General features: G+C 40.1%; 3 protein-coding genes across 3 annotated transcripts; all 3 read right to left on the bottom strand.

The window, feature by feature from the left end:
* Positions 1–2,175: 2,175 nt before the first annotated feature.
* Positions 2,176–11,342, bottom strand: plk3 (polo-like kinase 3 (Drosophila)). Its single transcript, XM_056391313.1, has 15 exons — positions 11,006–11,342; positions 9,831–9,938; positions 9,581–9,697; positions 9,149–9,278; positions 8,932–9,019; positions 8,290–8,385; positions 7,926–8,124; positions 7,625–7,751; positions 7,207–7,322; positions 5,904–6,024; positions 5,725–5,808; positions 5,161–5,323; positions 4,757–4,886; positions 4,404–4,514; positions 2,176–4,257 (listed from the first exon to the last, which is right to left on the bottom strand). Exons 1-15 carry the CDS (start codon positions 11,219–11,221, stop codon positions 4,060–4,062), a joined length of 2,004 nt encoding a protein of 667 aa, XP_056247288.1. The 5' UTR covers positions 11,222–11,342; the 3' UTR covers positions 2,176–4,059.
* Positions 11,343–13,142: 1,800 nt separating this feature from the next.
* cacybp (calcyclin binding protein) lies at positions 13,143–17,192 on the bottom strand. The gene is made up of 6 exons (XM_056391312.1): positions 17,065–17,192; positions 15,233–15,443; positions 14,998–15,094; positions 14,804–14,903; positions 14,351–14,445; positions 13,143–13,957 (listed from the first exon to the last, which is right to left on the bottom strand). The coding sequence occupies exons 1-6, from the start codon at positions 17,080–17,082 to the stop codon at positions 13,795–13,797; spliced, it is 684 nt and encodes a 227-aa protein (XP_056247287.1). The 5' UTR covers positions 17,083–17,192; the 3' UTR covers positions 13,143–13,794.
* Positions 17,193–17,572: 380 nt separating this feature from the next.
* Positions 17,573–20,125, bottom strand: mrps14 (mitochondrial ribosomal protein S14). Its single transcript, XM_056391829.1, has 3 exons — positions 20,020–20,125; positions 18,406–18,570; positions 17,573–18,121 (listed from the first exon to the last, which is right to left on the bottom strand). Exons 1-3 carry the CDS (start codon positions 20,086–20,088, stop codon positions 17,939–17,941), a joined length of 417 nt encoding a protein of 138 aa, XP_056247804.1. The 5' UTR covers positions 20,089–20,125; the 3' UTR covers positions 17,573–17,938.
* Positions 20,126–20,393: the final 268 nt, after the last annotated feature.

Below are 20,393 nucleotides of genomic sequence, written 5' to 3'. Positions count from 1 at the left end.
TTAACAGCTGGACTCTGTCTTTTCAAGGTATGCATAGGTATGGAAACTTTTACCAACAATCTTGTCAGAAAAAATGTGTCCCTGTCTTACAACATTCTTGTTAAGTTTCAAACAATAATGTGACTCTGTCATTGACATCACAACCTCCAACTATTTTTTCCTTATCTGAAGATGGAGTCTGTCAGCTGATACTATGTAGATGTAGACAGATAAAAAAAAAACAGCTGCTTTTATCCAGGTCTTTTTTTATATGTTAACATTTTTTTTTTTTTAACAGCAAATATACTCCAGTTTTTGGTTAAATGTAAAAAATGGATTCACATTTCAGAATAATCATTTCAATTTAAATTTTTATCAGCTAAATCCATATAAAAGTCATGATGATGCTCTGATCTTGTGTGCTGTTTACTCATTTCCATGATACTGATTATATACTACATTACCATACATTATTACAGTGAGAATAGCAAGGAATTATTTTGACGTCACACTGGGTTGTAATGACACCTCAACGAGCTGTAGTGTCATAGAACAGGCTAATTAGTTTTCTTCCTTTTTCAATCTGTACCAAAGCTATTATAAGGAATTCATAGGCTTTAGCCTGCAGACACTGTTTAAGTTATTGTTGAAGTTGTTATTGCCACTGTATAGATGCTGTGATGAGGAACTTACTCTGAGGTGTCAGTAATGTTACTGCTCAAGCCTGCAGGGCAACAAGAACAGGGTCATGTTTAGAAGCTCCTCTATTTAAAGAACAGGTTGTCTCTTACAGTAAGGCGTTTATCTGGTTTTGAATGCAACTTTGTCACATGGTAAATAATAAAACATGATTACACTGGCTTACAGTGGTTGTTTAGACCATGAATGTAGTTCCTATGGTTCACATTTATCAGAGAAGGAAATGGCAAATTCCTTTAGGACTGACCCAACCAAGAAGAGCCCAGTATCTAGGACAACACACAGCGGCTACATTGTGTGTTGTATTGTCATTTGATGTTTGTCATTCAATGCCTGTAGCACACACCAGAAGTACTGCAGTTGGTTCTAGTGTGCCTGCACACTAAGTTGACATTTAACAGAATGTTTTGTACAGCTACAACATTTTAACAATACACCTTCATCAGGTGAGATGTGATGTATGTGCGTTTTTGCCAACACACCATTTTGGGATGTGTGTACATTAATTATTTCATTTTGTAGTTCATTTGTAGTTTCAAAACAAGAGTATACTTTAATCTGTTGCAAGACTTTCATGCAGTTACCACTCTTCTAAAAGTCAAAGGTGTCTTTCCAGTCTTTCTTAACGAATTAATTGATTGTTGGGGGGGCTAGCAAGGCTGTATTATTGTCTTCCACAGTGATGTGATAAGCCATAGAAATGTTTCCAACTTCCTAATCCACTGACTTACACCCCAAGAAGCTTCAAAAGAAGTAAACACACAGACCTAAGAGTCCACATTGAAACTTGAGTCAAAGTATATGTGAGTCAGCAACAGACTGAACAGTCACAGCATGCCCAACTACAGTTTATAGACCTTACCAAGGCTGCCCTTGTGAGTTGGCACCATCACAGTTTTAACTTTCCTCCTAGGCTGCCTGTCACATTTAATAGATGTAGAAGACTTGCTTTCCTTTCATTTAAGATACTTGCCAAGGGATTCGTAAGAGTAGAATAGTAGAAGATAAAGAAGTCAGGGAATGACATTCATTACCTCCGCCAAGGAGGTTATGTTTTCACCCATGTCTGTTTGTTTGTCGGCAGGATTACGCAAAAAGTACTTAAGTGATTTTGTACTGAACTTGGTGGAGGGATGGCGCATGGGCAAGGGAAGAAACAATTTTTTATTCTCTGAAGTCTGGTATATGTTGTTTGACATCGGCCTTGGCAGAGGTCTGCACTCTCGAGTACCCTTCTAGTTTTAAGTAGTATATCACATCACTCATGAAAACGGGCATCTGTTCATGTCAACCTTCTAAATAAACAAGCATGTCGTCTGCATAGACAGCAAGTCGAGGGTAAGATGACTTATGAAGTTGTGCTTTAATGCACTCATGCACGTCCATCTAGTGAATGCCAGACAGGACTTCAAATTAGGCTTCTGTCTTCTTTAAAATAAGTACAAATGAAAAGATAAGAAACAAGTTTCAGTCTGCAATAATGAGTGCAAATTTAGATCATTTTCAATAAACTTTATTTTTGTCCCATTTCCCCCCCCAAATACGTTACAATACAAAAAGGTGATCGGAATTCCTCGTGTCAAGACAATAACATTTACACAATAAATAAAAAACATGTATAAATAAAAATAAATAAACAGGACATTATGTGCCAAAAAATAAAGACTCTTTCTGAATTGGCAGATGGCTTTCACAATGTTGGGTTTTTTGAAAACACGTACGTAATACTTGCATTCCAGGTCACAGTTTTTAGGATACAACTCTGGGTCGAGAAAGCAATGTAAACCGATAAGGATTACAGTACAGTACAACGGAGTACAATGTTTTCTTTTTTTTTTTCCATAGTAGATATTACTGGGATATATACTTATGATACCAGTTGTTCTAAAAGCTTATACCAGGTAGTGAGAGTGTAGTGCTAGTGGACTTACTTTTAAACTTGACTCCAAGTACAAAAGTAAATCCCACCTGTAAAACCCATCTCAAATCTTGTTTGTATCCAGCTTGACATTCACAAAGGGCTGTTATTGCACTAAACAGACATCCCTCAGAAAGGCACTTTTATCCCTCCCCCAACCTCCCAAACCTCATATTCCAACAGTTTTGATTACCAGCACGTGTGGCGCACGCACACTCACATTCACCTACTATACGTGAATTTAAAACTGAATCATTTTTTTTAAAAAACCAACAAAGAAAATGCCTTTTGGTATCTAGTTAAAAACAAATAAAATATAACAAGTGGGTAGTAAAAGATTTTGCTTTCCAGATGAATTTACAAAGAAAAGAAAGGAAAAAGTGCAAAAATGTGTCGCTCCCATAGCCCCTTTAATATGCTGTGTACCACGTCAGTGAAACTTGACTATTGATGATTATCTAACAAAACACAAAAGTGATGTTGGAGCAGAAGCAGCAATGACTCTCCAAACTTTAGCATCACCATCATCAAATAAGGCCAGGAATGTTATTTGTGCATGTGAGGTCAAGATCGTAGTGTGATCCTATAGCTGGCTCATAATTGTTTTAAAAAGGAGGGGAAAAAAATGAATGTGTGCACCATAGTCCAAAGAGGCCAGAAACCAACCGAGGGTAGGAGGGTCTCTCTCTCTCTCTCTCCCCCCCCCCCCCCCCCAATCAAACCGCACTTCTTCCCAAAGCATCTCTGCTGTAAGATCATAGGTCCAGTGCAAGTCAACGGGATAAATGACCTTGCTGCCAAAATACTTTTAGAAAAATGGAGCTGAAAGCATTCCAGCTGCAAGATTATCCTTGTTCCGTTGCAAGCAAAGAGGACAATTTTAGTGTTTAGATATCTTTGAGAAACCATGCCTGGGTTATCGGATATCAGGGGAAGCTGAAAGCTGCAGGGTTGGGTGGTGGCTTTAAAAGATCCAGCCAAGAAGCAGTGGTTTTGACTGAGTGAGTGAGGGAAGGTAATAGGGAGTTTGGGTGTTCATTTAGGCATCTGCCTGTGAGGAATCCATCATTTCAGGCCATTTAGGAGTCTCTTATTTTAGGTAGCAATACCTTCCAGGTGGATACCTTTTAGGCATAAGCTGGACAGGCACAAACCCTTCAGGCAGATGCTGCGTTGGGCAACTTCCTGACTGCTTGATGTTCATCAAGGTCAGTCAGTTTGATAATCAGCAGCCTAAGCACCAGTCGAGGCAAGAATATTGCTCAGAGGAGTTGAGCAGCCTTCCATCCGTCAACTAAACAGGCTTCAGCCCCTCCCAGCACTGCATTGAAAAATGATATCAACCAGTCAGGCTGCCCCAAAAAGAAAAAGAAATTTAAAAAAAAAAAAAAAGGTGTCAACCAGTCAGGTTGCCTCTAAGGCATCTGCTGCTCTGGCAGCCTGGGAGGCACAGAGCTATGCTCTCAGGCATCAGCGTGATGTTGGAGCAGCTGCACCACATAGCGGAGTCGGTGTCGTAGCTCGGAGGTGCAGCCTATCTCATTAAGCATGCTGAGGAGGTAAGTATATGAGACGCGTTCCCGGCTGATGTAGGTGAGTAAGTAGGAGTCATCAGATGACTTGCACAGGATGAGTTTGGTGTGGTCTGTGTAGAAGTTAACCTGGAAGGATTGAAACAGAGCATGAATGTAAGAAAATAGAAAATGACATCTGACTAACAGTTTTATAACTTGTAACCCTTTTTTACAGCGTTGTGTTTTATAAATGTATATAGGATTCTGAATTTAGAGTTTGTGCATTTTCGAACCTGTAGAGTGCCGTTGTTGAAGAGCATGACAAGCGCGTGGTCAGTCTTCACCCACTGGAGCAGCAGAGGAGGAGCACCAGAGACCTGTTCCTCACAATGCAGATCTCCACCCTGAGGAGGACAGAAAGCATTTAAGTTTAGATCACAAGGTCAGGTTATATACACTTATGTAACTGCACTCAGACAATTTTGAAAATATACAACATAAGTTGGTTATGAAGGCCCTTTCTTATTTCACATAAACTTTTTAAACAATCAATTTCTTATGAAACATATATAATCATCATTCAATATACGATTAATCAAACTAATGACTGCAGCCCACCAGCTGGAACAGTCACAATTCCTCATACCTCCATGAGGTTCTGTTCCATGTAGTTGGCCATTAGCTCTACAATTTGTTTCTGGCTGCGAAGTTGCTCAGGTAGAGAGTTGGCAGGGAAACTGAAGTGTTTGTTGTTGGTCAAGCAGTAGTGGACTGTCCTGTTTGGAAGAAAAACAAAAAAACCCCCCCCACATTATTTAAAAATGTAATTGTTTGATAGAGGACACCAATCCCTAAAATATTCAATTAATTATGATCAAAACCTATGATCAGGAAATGACTGTTTTGGCTATGCAGAAACTTATAATTACAGTTTGAGCACGACTGAGTCTTATATAACAATCAAGAAGTCCTATGCACTATGTAAATGTTTACATGCCGCCCTTAGTAAATATTCTTAAAAAAAAGAAAAAAGAAAAAAAAGGCACTTACTTGCGTTGGTCACAAAGACTGAGATGTGTTCCTTCATTGAAGAGAACGCCGATACTTTGGTTCGACAGCTGGTAGCCAAAACCATATTTGTTTGAATAGTCGACCCATTTAGTCACCCACAGGAAGGACTGAGGTCTGGACAAACAGGGTGGGTTTCTGGTGGCTGGAGAGAGAGGAAACTGTGTGAGTGTGGAACCATTTCATAGCATATAATAATATCAATCCTGAGTAAATGAACACAAAAGTTCATGTTTATATTTCCAAAGTGTGTAAGTCAGCATTTTACAAAAAAAAAAAAAAAAAAAAAAAAAAAAAAAAAAAAAAAAAAGGCCCTATAATAAAAGCTACAAGCTTAAAAGGAGTTTGGTGCTACATGAGTCAGCAGATATTCAGAGGATTTAAAGAAATGGCTGAGGCAAGGAAAAGATCTGGACGATTAAACTTGAATGATTCTGCATCATTCTTAATTTAATGCAACAGAATGGAAGAAATGGTTCATGTTGTAAGACTTAAGTGAAGCAGTATTTATTTGGCGTGCCGTTTGTCTGCTTTGCTCTCTCCTACCTGCAGGCATGGTGGCCAGGCAGCCGTTGAGAACTTTCATGGCCGATTCAGCAACAGCTGCAGGGGTCAAGACATCCTCGCATGCTGGAGAGAAAACAAGCAAAACATTGGATTTTGAAATAATATCTTTAAAAAAGTCAGCAAGTAAAAGTATATTGAAAAGTGGTATTGAAACCTACGTTCAGTGCTGCTGGCCATGGTGCCCTTGAAGGAGCGAGAGATTGATTTCCTGGATTCCTCCTCTGCAGGAGTCTGTTCCAGAGGCACAGAGCTGACCAGCTGACCGGTGGGAGAGGGCACCTGAGCAGCAACAACAGATGAGTCAACACGCATTCATGACATGAGGAACAAAGTGATGGTAAGAGCAGAGGACAAAAAAAATGACATGGCAAAAACAGCTTTACACAGAATTCAAAAATAGTTTGCATGAGCAAGGCTTCCTCATCGACTGTTGGTCTAAACACAGAACAGCAACGCCGCTCTTCTTTTTTTAACATCTGCTACAACTTGAACTGCCGCAGCCTCATTGGTTTCGAAAGTTTTAATCTTAGGCATATTACTGCCACTGAATTGAAACAACTTTAAGCACAACAGTTTGATTCTGTGTGCGTCCAAGCATGCTGCACCTTAAATTTAGTTTCACATGTCATGTTACCACAAAACCTGTTTCAAAATTACCAGCCTGTAATCTGTTTGTTAGCGTGCTGTGTTTTTATGCATAACATATGAACAAAAGAGTAAATGGGGTACTTCTGACTTGAAAAGCCAGATAGATTCAACCAGTCTGTGATAACAGTTTCCTCAGATTCATACTACAGACACTCGCCTGTTACTGACAGTAACAGCTACAACCAACATAACAGACTGTGCTACATTTCTCCTCTGACTTTCACTTGTCTGTTGACAGGCTGAAGGACTTCTGGGACAACACAGCATCTTATACTGCAATCTCAGCTAAACAGCCAGAAAAACAAACTTCTAGAATCCTTTTAACAAGAAGGTTGTGAGGTCAAATGTTTTATCCATTGTTCAAATAAAAGGTTGCCCCATATTATATATTAGATTTGCAATATATATATGTTTTGCAATATATATATATATATATATATATATATATATATAATGGAGAGTGTTTTACCTCAGAATAGCATATATATATATACACACACACACATACATAGTCATTTATTCACCCCGTCTCCATCGCTGTTCCATTTATAAGATGCTTTTACTGTTTAAAATAACATGTTGGCAAGGTTTTAAGCCCACTTCAAACACTGGATGCAAAGCAATTATTAGTCATATGGGAAGAAAATATGTACTTCATTTATCCCTTTGCAGATTTTAAGACCAGCTGAGAACTGCTGTGGGACTTGATTACTTTATTAGTAGCTGGGATTACCCCATTTTAACAAATCCAACTTTTTTTTTTTCTTCTTACAGAAGTAGAGGGGGAAAAAAAAGAAAAGAAAAAAGATGTACCTCATTGGGTCCCACTGTCTTGTAGCTGATCTGGTGTTTGATTGAACATTTCACAATGCCAGACACCAGCTTGGAAATGTCTTTGTCATCTTTTTCCTCGCATGGAATCTTCTCCACTGCAACAATAAGATTCATACATTGTAGTCACAACAAATATGTTTCAGCATTGGAAGCTCTTAAATACCTACAGTAGAGATGCTCAGAGGGAAACTAAAGCTGAATACAACCTGGTTGTTCAGCTTAAAAACATTTTTAAAAACAACAGCTCCCGTAAGAGAAAACCGGATGAACAAGATGATAAATGCTACATGATTACATTTACAGAAATGGACAAATATGTTACTAACCCAGTTACTTGCTGAATGAATGACCTGTTGTTCTACTGTGTCAGTCACTCAGTTGCTGCGCTGCTGCTTACCTTTTGCTTTCTTTTTGCCAAAGAAGCTCTTGGCCATTTTAGTGAAGAATTTCTTGGCAGGGCTGGGGGGGTGGAGCTCTGGCACCATTACACAGCTACTGGGGGGAAGCTTATCAGGGGTGAAACCCTAGAGGAGGAAGAGGCAGACAAAAAGGTGAGGAAGATGCAAGAGGGAAGTAAAAAGGCACGCACCTTGTTCTCAGTGAGAACAATGATTCATCGTGTGCCGATTCCACTCCCTAAACAAACATTAGCATTTGATTATCGCTTCATTAAAACTGACACAATTAGTATAACATACTTTGGTGAAGAATTCGTGGTTGAGGATTTGATCCAGTGAAAGTCTGTCGCTGGGGTTTTTCTGCAGAATGCCTGAGATGAGTTTCTGTGCAGCGGGGGAAAGCGTGGAGGGCAGGTTGTACCGAACTTCCTTTATACACTTGTAAGTCTCCTTCAGGTCAAGGGTCTCAAAAGGAGGATTGCCACACATCAGTGTGTACCTGAATAGGAGAAACCAAACCAACCTTTGGTCATATCAAGAGACAAAAATAATGATTCCTCGATTTCACACTGTACTATTGTCATGACTTTGTCCACATGACAAAAAAAAAAAAAAAAAAAACAAACAAAAAAAAAAACCACAAAACAAAACAGAAAACACTTACATGACACATCCAAGAGACCAAACGTCAGACTCTGTGCCATGGCCCTGTCTGTTGAGCACCTCGGGGGCCAAATAGTTGGGAGTCCCACAAATCGTTCTGAGAAAAAAAACAAAAACAAGTATAGAATAGATTTAATGCCTCAAACTATTCAATTCGTTTTCTGTTCTGTTGATGTGTCATGAGGACAAGGAAGTGGTGGTTGAAACATTTTTTTCTGTCGCAGTCATTCATCTGGTATTCCACAGGAAGGTGTCAAACAAGTATTGAAACTGTGATCTAACCGCTACATTCAACTGCCACTTGGAAACCGGTTTAGTTAGGTACTTATTGAGGGGGTGAGAGGGTGATGGGTTGGTGAGAGGAAGTGTGCTTGGCAGCTGACGTAATGGTTTTAGCCTAGAAAATGGTTTAGACTGTATTGTTCAAAAAGAAGTAATGTGTATAGCTTTTAACTTCAAAGAAAAAGAAAAAAAAAAAAAAAAGTAATCAGTATATAATAGGGTCAATTTTGAGAAATTGTTCCGAGAGCCATTTATGATTTTGATATAAATTTTTTCTTCAAGGTTAGAGAATGTGGCTAACAACTTTAGATTTAAAAAAAAAAAAAAAAAAAAAAAAAAAAAAAAGGGAAATAAATCTCACTTTTTCCTCTGTTCGACTGTCTCCAGCTTGGCGGCGAGGCCAAAGTCTCCCAGCCGCAGTTCCATGTTCTCGTTGACAAAGAAGTTGCCTAAAAGAGACAAAAACATTTGTCCAGTCAGCATTCCACAAATAACATGTGCCTGCCCAAAGTCACAGCAGATTCCTGGGATGCTTGTGTGTGCGTATACGCAACGGTTTCAGTCATATGATCACATACCTAGTTTGAGATCTCTGTGTAGGATGCCTCTGCTGTGGAGGTACTTGAGGCCGGATATGATCTGTTTGAGGTAATATCGCACTTCTGGCTCTGTGAGAGTGTGTCTGGCCTTCCAAATGTGTGCTAGGGACTGCAGAGACAAAGCAATGAGTGAACTGTCAACCCCGTATCTGTCAGTGGACTGTACAACACTGCTGCGCACACACATAATCACACACACCGCAGTAGCATTCAAATAAGGTGCCTGGGACTCTAAGTCAGTGGTGATTTGACTGTTAGAAATGAATACTCAGTAGAAAAAAAAAAAAAAATCATAATATTCTGTTTTTGTTCCTGTTGCATCACTGTAGAGCAGTACAAAGCAGGCTGTACACATGCAAGCAAAAGACATGAAACCTGTGCAGATCGTTCTAGAGATTTCTGAGGTCTCACCTTCCGACTGCAGAGCTCAAGGAATATGTAGATGTTTTCTTGGTCTTCAAAATGATGAGAGAATTTCACCACATGCTTGTGTGACAGGGTTTTGTGCAGCTCGATCTCATTCGTAATCTGTCAAAATTCGACAATCAATCAATGTGTTGGCATATTTCAAACCTAACACAAATCCAGATACTTGCAGTAAGGTTATGAAGTGTACTCTCTGCAAGACACACTGATAAAACAATCGAGTATGATTGTGTACCTTGTCCCTCTGGTGTGGTTTGGACACCCTGCTCTGTGGAATCACCTTCACGGCATACATTTTGTTGTTGGAGAGGTCTGTCATCTCGTAGCATCGAGCAAAGCCACCCTTGGGGGAGACAAACATGAGGATCAGTTAAAGCAGCAGGTTGAAAACCTGCAATGGCCATAAATAAACTGTCTCAATGGCAACTCTTTGATCCAAGGATCAATATGTATACAGCAATGTAAAACGATTCAACAATGATTTAGCCAATTCTGATGTGGAGGCGGAGGGTCAGTTAAACAGGTGAGGGAAATCTGAAATCCAGGATCAAACATATCAAAAAGGGTTAAATCTAAGTCAGATGAGCCATTTCATAATCAAGGTGATCAGCATCTCTTGTTGCCTTGGATGTTCTGATGTGCTTCTAAAACCGACAATCAGCCCCAAATCTCATGTTTACTGCTGGTTTTTCATACATTCACCCTGAACCAATCAAGAGTATATAGGGCTCGAGGACATGAAGGATGAGGCAGACCAGGCTGCTGCATTCATTAGCCGTGAAATTGACGGAGACGTTTCCAGCTCTGCGGCAGGCAGCAGAGAGAGAGAGGAAGAGAGAGAGACAGAGAGAGAGAGAGACAGAGGATGAAAAAAAAGAAAGCTTGGCTGGCTGCCCGACGCAGCGTATCGATGACTAGCAACATGTTGATACAGCCGCTCCATTCATACACTGCACATATGGTGTCAAAAATCATTACAGCGGCTACATTGTGAGGGAGAGGAACAACAGCACAGTCAGACAGATCGGGGGTTATTGGTTTAACATTCTTTTAGAGGTGCCGTTTAAAACGCAAGGATTCTTGTAAATAATAACTCTTCGGGTTACATAGGTGTTGCCAATCATGTGTGCGTCCAGGAGCTGGGCACACCTTGCGCCTGATTCATTCAGCAATGACGCGCACAGCAAGGGGGAGGTTGCTCACATCCACCACGAGGTCATTCCCTGTTCCCGCATAAGTAGGCTAACACACCTGGAAAATAGCTGATAATGATTTTTTAAAACACGAAGCCTATCCGTAACAAACTAAAACAGCGAGTCGTTCACACGGATTCTAGATCCGTCTGTCGCCTCCGAAAGATTCCGGTGGAGAAGCGAGACATTCACATGTAAAACATTAAAATCTTCGTACCTTTCCCAAAAGCTTCCCTTTGCTGTAAGATCTTCCCGTCTTGGAGTCTGTCACCACCTGGGCCAGCTCCGGTTTGATTTGTTCGGGTTTATTCCTGCTGGTTTTCACCGGGACAGAGGACTGTTGGGGTCCACGCTCCGGAACAGGCTTAAATAAATCCGCATTCATGGTGTGGCACGAGATACGCTGCGCCGCGGAGAAACAACCGGTATCCATTTAACACAGAAGAAGTGATCAGTTCGTAAAGTTGTATATATAAATAAGTATATTTATCCCTTTCGCTTATTTGTTTCAGTAGTTGGTCTGGTGCGTAACGGTGCGTCCGCCTCTCCCAACTGTATCCATCTGGCGTGTCGGGGCACGGTTCTCTCCGCCTATATAGGCGAGCGGCGACGTCATGGGGCAGTGGGCGGGGGGAGATGGCGCACTGGTGGAGAAAGTCCAGACGATTTGCCCAGACAGAAACTCAATCAAAACATTATCTGGAATGTAAGAAAAATATGAATGAAACAGCTACTGAAAAAAAAAGAAAAAGGTTTTGACTCTCGCTGATGCAGCTGGTGTCTCAGCTGCCAGGCCAGGCCAGTAACACGCTGCGACCCGAGCAGGGGGGTTTCCACTGTTTGTCATCTTTAATCTGGAGACTAAGTTTATTGAATGTGGCAAAGAGACTCCTGCAAGGCAGTTCAGATGGTGAAAACTGTGAAGACAGTCTTCATTCTAGAACTGTCATTTTACTTAATCTCCTGAGATAAACCTGAGCTATTAACTTTTGCTCTTTCATTATTTAAGGGATTATGTTAAGAGAAGCAAGTGAGGGAGTGAATATTTTATCCAGCCTAAATGATTCTGCCTTTATTATTAACATTTTTACAGTAGCTACCTCTACCAGTTGGTCCTATAGACTGTCAGTGACGTCAATGAGAAAATTCCTCATAAAATACCTCAAAACTGATTTCAGTTCGTTAGATAACAGACACACTAACATGGAACTATTACAAAGGCTCATATGACTCTTCTCTGTAAACAATTGTATGATGAACAATTCTTCAGCACCTGCAGATCATAAAAACTGCAGGCGCAGAAATGTGTTTGTTATTTTGCTAAAAGCATCAGAAGCTACAAAATAAAAGCTCCAATTCCTACAATAAAAAAAAAACTTATGTTTGTGTGTGTATGAGATCCCCTGAGAAACAAGCGAAGTCCTGATTGCAGCTGCCACCTGGTGGTGGAAAAACTCCAAAGCCTATGCCCTGCAGGGTTTTAATTGTATAAACTCCCTTTATTCAATTGTGTTGTGACTGTTTATAAAAGAAACACAGGCCATTAACCAGTGAAAGTTGGAGTGCATCAGAAACATGTGACCAGCAACAGCAACCAATTTGGTCAAACAGTATCTGGAACATGGCTCATCTTTCTAATGTTTAGGTGAAGGTTAATGTGTTTTGTTTTTGTAAATCAGATTTTGTTTTAAAAATGAATTTAAATGAACTTCATGTAGAGACAGTCTTAACATAAAAAACTAACTTTTTCATGGGAGGCGGGCCTCTGTGAAGGTATATACAGTATAACTTATGACTATACAAAATTCAAACACTCCAGTGGAAACATGTGATGTGGCCTAAACAAATGTCTAATAAATAGAATAAAATCTATTCTAACCTCAAAAGCAGAAGACAAACTGAGAAAGAGAACTCAGTTCAAGAATTATATTTGTTTGACTGCATCAGCAACCTGAGGGCAGGCAACAATACATTTAAGAGGATGACATAAGCCAAAGGAAAATATCAACATAATTGAAATGTAGATTTTTACATTTTCACAAATATTGGCGGGAAAACCACAATGTGAACAGTTGAACCATAAATACAAATTATAGTAGGAAACTGTTCTATCACTATAAAAGTGCAACCGCCACATTAAGTAAATATAAAGAGTGTTTTAGAGCGTTACACGATGCAACAGGAATTAATTGAATACATTAAATATCAAACACATACCCGCGCAGACCCAGTAATGTGAATTATTACACTGGACTGACGCATGAGTAGGACTGTCTTTGCAGCTATCATCTGATCTATTTATGGAATGACAAAAAAAAAAAAAAAAAAAATCAAAGGCTAATATGAAGATATGAAGACAAGAACAGTCAGAAGGGCCCTCTGGTTGTCTTCACTGAAGGAACAGAAATGTGACTTTGGCAAATGTACACTTGAAAACATCCTAAATATCAGTTCAGTTTCGCTACACTGAATTCTGCACAGGAACATTATTAACAAGTGCCTTCACAGAACGTATAGATGTACTACATTTTTCAATTACCCAGGGCGAATTCAAACCATCTTCTACTGACAGGCATTTATTTAAAAAAAAACAAAAAACAACTGCATTGTGGTCCTTTAACCCTTTAAAATAAACCTTAACCAAAAGAAAAAAAAAAAAAAGTTATGAAACTGTGATTTCTTGCTGTGTTTAGGTTCCATCTGGTGAACAGCACCCTTGTACTTCTATAGGAATTTTCCATTTCATTTATGGACAGGTTTCTGCATTATGACCAACGACTGACAGAACATCAACAGCCTGGTTTTCAAAGCAGAGTCAAACTGAGGCCATTCAGGGCTTACACATAATTCCTGCCAACTTATCTATGAGCTGTATACATAAATTCTAGATTTTGGGGAAATATAATTCACATATTGGGACTTCAGTTTTAACTGCTATCATTAAATATTCAACTTGTGCCTGCTGCAGCCCTGGATGATCTCACTTGCTCTCGCTGTGAGTGCAGTTCAGAAATCCATCATTTCTTCTCCTCGTATCTTCTTTTCTTGGGACTCTGACCAGGCTTTGTTGATGGTTCTCTTCATCTCGTCATCTCCCTCTGCGTAGATCTTCTTCAGCATGCTCATCAAGCCCTCACTGGGGTCTGCATTCTCATCCATATTGGGTTTACTATTGAGAGCCATTAGAGAAATACTATGAGAATGTGTATGTTTCTCTGAATTGTTTGTATTATTACTCTCATCTTGTGTGTCTGTGAACCCAAGCTATGTATATTCTCTGCTTAATACACAGCGACACCTGGCACATAGATCTGGTACTGCACTTTAATGTGCTTCACAAGGAGTGCTGTTTTGGGTGATTGGACAGATGTGGGTGTGAAATTACCACTGAGTGACTGTTTATTCTTCATGTAACTACTCATGCCAGTGTGTCATTAGCTGCTGCTTATGCATTTGTACGTGTTGTGCAATACATTTTGTGAACTTGTTCAACCTCAATTAAAATTCTGGATTAATGCAAATTACAAGAACTCACATTCATTACATTATTTTCTGAACTTACTCTTTTTCTTTAGACTGCTGTTCCACCGTTGTTAGGCACTCCCACTTCTTTGTTGTTTGCTTCTTGCACATGAGCAGGACCATGTCTGTTTTTATCTGTTGCAGGGGGGGAGACAAAGATACCCAAATATTTTCTTCAGGAATTGTGAACAGACACCACTAAACAGCTGGAAAAAAAGGTACAACAAGAGAGCCATCTTCATCTGATCTTAGCCAACACCTTGACCGCTAGACGCTGATAAGTCAATACAGTATATTAGAGTCTACTTTCTGCCCTCTAGTGGCTAAATAGTTGTAAGTGAGCCATGTCAGAACATGGCATGTTTCAAGGTGAAGCGAATCAAGAGCATGTTCGTGTGCATGATAATATGATAAAAATCTTTGGAGACAAAACAGCTTGAGCATGTAAAAAATTTGTAAATTAATTGAAGATGTTTTGTTGTTCTTTATTCACCTTTTTGTAGCTGTCCTTTTCATCGATTGGATATAACAGATTGAGAACTGTCATCTGATGGTTTTTCCCATCTAGATCCTTTACCAGAACAGAAAATGACCTGCAGCAGAGAGAATGGGGAAATACAGTTGTACGGTTAGTAACACATGACAAATGATGAACACTAAATATGTGTATATGTGTGTGCTGATTACCTTTCTGTAAAGTTGACCTCCACATTTTCCGATGGGATTTTGTGCACATCCTTCAGTGTGAGGTAAATCTTAACAAATTTCTCTGACTGGTCCCAGGCTACATGGAAGATGCAAAAGTGTGAACAGCTTTCAAATACTTTTCCAGCTCTCTCTCTCTCTTACTCACACACATACACACACACAGTTGCACTTTCTCACAAATGACTGAGAGTCTTAGTGAACAATGGCACCATACCATAGTTGGTAATCTTGACTGTGTATGCTGCTTTAGAGGCTGCAGATGGGTCAGCTTGTCTCCTGGCCTGTTGCTCCTTCTGTTGTCGTTTGACTGAAAGCTCCTTCTCCACCTTCTTCTGCTCCTGTCTTAGCAGTTCCTGCACTCGCTGCCTCTCTGACTTTTCCAAGAGTGACCCCAACTCCTGCAAGTCTGCCTCCAACTGGTTAATCTGCATTGGGGAAAGCAGTAGACCACTGAGAAATACAAATCCTTGAATTAAGCATGTGTGAAACATGAAGTTGGTGCCTGCTCCGCATTGGACATAAACAGGGCATTAGCTGACAGTCATGATGCACCTAATACAGGTGCTGCCATGCCAGAGGGAGAACTAGTGTGTGGCTTCTCCACTGTGATTCCGCATACACAGCCCGTGTGTTAGCAGCTGAGTTAGCATTATCAGCATGTGAAGCAGGTGAGGCTACACTGATTATTTTTGCTCCACCTTTCTCACTTATGAAAGCATTGACACTGTGTGGGGTGGGTGAGGAGGAGCAGGCAGCACGCACTTTCCCTTCACTGTCAGCTCTACATCAGCCAAGAAGGGAGAGGAGGGTCCCTTCTCTGATAAGGCACCTCTCCTGCATAATGACACTAGTATCCGATACCTGTGCAGTGCAAGTACTGTAGGAATGTTGCTTTTTAGGGAAGGTGTAAGGCTTGAGCCAACACCCTATACTGACAGTAAAATACTTTGCATTATGCAAGCCTGAGACAGAGGCTCGGACAGGGCCAGCACCCCTGTACTCCTGGCTCTCAGCTCGAGGAGGAGGCAGGAGCAGAGATGAGGTGGATTGGCTACTGGCTGCTGGAGCTTAAGCTCCGGGACAACACTGCTTCTGTCGGTCCTCCTCCTCATACTCATCCCAGGGTCTCACTAGCACCTGGTTGGTGTGGAAGGAATAGATGGACTCAGTGAATTGCAGCTGCCGTACATGCACCTCTCGAGGGAGTGCAACACAGGCGGGGCAGGAATCAGCTTCAGCTTGGTGGCGCCAGCCAAAGCAGCAAAAACAGTTCCACCTGAGGGTGATAGAATCTTCCTCGGAGAAACAGGGTGTCAGGGTGGCTGAGTGAAAAAGGGAGCTACTGGGGCTAAAGGAACACTATTGATTGGTCAGTAAGTACAAAGTTCTGTGTCAGGGTGCCAAGGAGGAGCCTCGGAGGAGTTAACCAATAGTAAAACCCGTTAGAGGACGGAGATCCTACTAAATAGAAGTTTACTGCTTCTTTGGAACTGACACTCTTGAAACAAGTGGTTACCCTGTTACTACACGTGAGGGAAGATCAAGTGGTTGGTAGTCATAAGATGCCATAGACTGTCCCCTGTGCCTGGTTATCTAACATACTCTTGAACCCCTCTGAAAAAAATTGAAGCCAAAAATTATCTTGAAACTCTACTTACATCTCGATGCCATGACGACAAATAATGTACTATGACTTTAGCTAACATTAGCTACGTTAGCATTACGTTGCTAGAATGTTCTCATAAACTACAGTCAAAGCTATTGACAAACACCAACAAACATGACTAGGCGCTTTTATCATTTCAGGCGAATGAGCACTCAAGTTTAGTTTAAAAAATGAACTGCTTATGAAAAGTCCAGATAAAAAATAATAGATCACTTTGCCCGTTAGCGATGGCTTGCTACTAGCTAAGTTAACTAACATTAGCTACCGTAGCATTGTTCAGAGTGGAATCATGTAAACGCAGCCATTTCAATTTATACTATACAAGCCCTAGTATTGCTCTGTCAGTGTGCATACGAAGCTGAATAAAAAATGCTGTTCACCTGTTCAGTTAGATCCATTTAGGCTTTGTTTTATCTTTTATGTTGGCTTGGTTCAGAAGTGTGTTCTTTTCTCTGCTGTGTCTGCAGGCCTTTCTTCTTCCTCTTTTTTGATTGTTGGTGGTCGGCGAGCCAGTCTATACGCGCACTACCGCCACCTATCGGACTAAGGTGTTGACATACATAAAATGTATGAAACTACCTTTCTTTCTTCTTTGAAGTGCTTAATTACATGACTTTATTTTTTATTATGCCTTTCAGACTAAACGTTTTAACTTAATTTGAATGGATGCAGGGTTTTGCTGCCATTCACACTATTACAGGACAAACAGCTCTCAATTTAGGTGATACCTGTCAGTCAAAATTTTCAATGGGTGACTAACCTGTTGTCCTTTTTGTTGGTGGATGACAACATGGTTTCCCTTTACCATATTTATACTAATTACTCTATAGATCATTGATCATCTCTGTATCAGCATCTACATTCTACAAGAAACTGACACACACTTAATGATGTGCAACAATATTTATTTATCAATTTCTGCATATAGTTAGTTACATGTGCATGTGGTCCACTTTTTCATATTTAGAAGAGCAATAAGGAAACATGGACAAACAATCTACAGAAATGACATACTCATGTCCTTGTTATCATATAAAAATACTGGAAACATGCTGCAGTAATCTCAGTGAATTCACTACAACACTTTCCAGGCTTTTGTGGGTGGTGGTGGAACTGTTTTATTATAGTCAATACCTTTAAAGACTCCAGAACAAGTCAATATTGAATGGTGATGTCCTGCTCTTCTGATCATAGCCACTGTCACAGCCTGTTTTTCATGATCCAATCCGAATGTAGTGTCCAATACACCCAGAATCACCACCTTGCCCTCAGAATCCCAGACATCTGGTTGTGATCAGCTAGATCACGGAAGACAATGCGGCTCACTCGCCACCTCCGCTTCACTCCCCGGGGTCGGGAAGTCATCACACACCTGTTGCGTATTCTCACAGGGCAGCTGTCCCTGGGTAGTGCTGAAATTTCTTTATTTGCCACCTCCTGCAAAGATTTAAAAACTGAAATCAGTCTTTTTTGTATTTTAAACAATTTGGAATAACTTTGGATATTGATTTTCATTACTCCCATGATGACCACAAAAGACACAGTTGTGACAATTAACAAAAATGTAGCTATTTTGGGGTGAGCACAAAGATGCAGGCTGAAGTTTTTTCAATTGACCAATGACAGCAAAATTGAGTGGGATCTCAGCTGGCATTCCCATGCATCATATATAACTTTGGCATGCCACTCATACAACTATAGTTAGAAATATTGCAGTCTACCTGAAGCTCTTTGGGTAGGATGGTGTTCTTTCTCAGTGCATTGATCCGTAGCCTCTCATCAGCATAGTCAAAGGCCATCTGCCTTCTCTTGACATCCCTCAGCATCCTCCAGTTAACGTAGTAACATCTCACCTGCTCCACAGACCCCCAGCAGCTCCTCAGGGCCTGCACACAATGTTCCAGCAGTTGTTACTGACCGACAGCTAATGTTATGTGCTATAGCATGAATAGCTCAAAGTAAATGTCTACCAAGATCTGAGACTAATGTTAAAGGCTGTTCTTGAAGCCTTTTTGTAACACAAAGGTATAGATCATGCTCAGGGGAAATATGATCTTGTAGCATCGGTTAATATTCTATTTGGCTATCAAATATGTATGCCCAAAAGATGGAGGCAAAATTATTAAGTACTAAAAATTTGTAATTTGTCTATAGTTTATTGAGAGAAATTAAAGAAGAAAACAAGTTTTTTAAATAGACAAATACACTTGATTTTACTACCATTAGTTCATGCATTTTTGTAGTAAGAGGAAAACGGTATTATTAAATAAATATTAATATTTACAAACTCCTCTGTTCTGCCAGGACAGTATTATTGTCCAAGTTCACATCAGGGGAAAGGAGCGACGCATTGTCAATAGTGCAATTTTTCACCTTCTTAGATAGTGCACTGTATTTCTTCAAAATAAATTTGTAAAAAAAAAAAAAAAAAAAGAATTGTTTGTTGCTTTGTTTCTATATCTGAACCATACTATAGCCTCTGTCACCTTGACATATTCCACGCTTACATGTTTTACCCTGAGGGCTGCATACAGTGTTAACTTCCTGAGGTGCAAGTGCACAATCTACTGCAATCCAATACAGCTGTTATGCCATAAAGTCTACTTCCATAATGGCTATAATGTTATTCTTTGACACTGTCAAAGAGGTGTTCATTCAATTATATTTTTACGCACTGAGGTCACAGTTAGTGATGGTAGTATGCTGGTCTGCAACACAAAAAATTAAGAACACCTCTCAATGTAATGTAGTCCAGTGCAACACCTCCTATTATAATCTCACTCATATATAATTGAATATACCACAAAAAGTCTTCGCACAGGCAGAATTTATGGCGGAGCTGTTGTTTTAAATTGCAGCTTTTAGCACAGGTGAGAAATAGTAAACTGATGATTAAGTGAACACTGAGTGTCTGTCCCTATACGCTAACATTTCAAGTCACTGAGACACATTTGTTGAATTAAGACAGTCAAAGTGTCGTGATGATTTGTTGACATCTGCTTCAGTTGACGTGAAAAACAGACAGACGAATGTGAGTAAAGCTTAAAGTCACTGTCAGTCTTATATAAGCTTCTACAGACAAAACCAGTGAGAAATGTTCATATTTTAACCCAATCGGAGTCATCCGCTGCTGTTGCCTCTGAACAAACAGGTCTTCATTTAGATATAGTATAGAAGACGTTACTGAGCATTAGCTGCGAAGCTAACGTCAGAAAGCTACTTAGACCACTAACACTGTCAGCATTGATTTCTCTTTCCTTCTGTCGCTAATATGCAATGCGGTCTAAACAAAACACCTTAAACCACAACATACCACCCTAAAACGGGTAAGTTACCTGCTTTGGGGCGCAGAGAGAGGAATAAAGGGCATTTAACCCTGAACATGCAATCCTCAGGGCTGCCATGTTGGATTTGAAAATGTTGTGCAAAACCACCAAAGAAGGATGATACAGACTGAAAATGTCGCCACCTGTTGACCAGGAGTGAAAAATGATAACTGAGGCTGGAACTAACGATTTTTTTCATTATCGGTTCATCTGTCGATAATTCTCTCGATTCTTAACGCCGAGGTGATTTCTTCATATACACACAGTTTTGTCAGAGCAACAGCCCAATCCCAGACATTCAATTTAATATCATAAAATACCAATTAAACCAAAAACATATTTGAGAACCAAGAACCAGGGAAATTGGCATCCTTTATCTGACA

The sequence above is a fragment of the Seriola aureovittata genome, chromosome 12 (assembly GCF_021018895.1).
Source record: "Seriola aureovittata isolate HTS-2021-v1 ecotype China chromosome 12, ASM2101889v1, whole genome shotgun sequence".
Classification (NCBI taxonomy): Eukaryota; Metazoa; Chordata; class Actinopteri; order Carangiformes; family Carangidae; genus Seriola; species Seriola aureovittata.
Note: the sequence above shows the minus strand (reverse complement) of the source record. Positions and strands in the feature narration are given on the sequence as shown.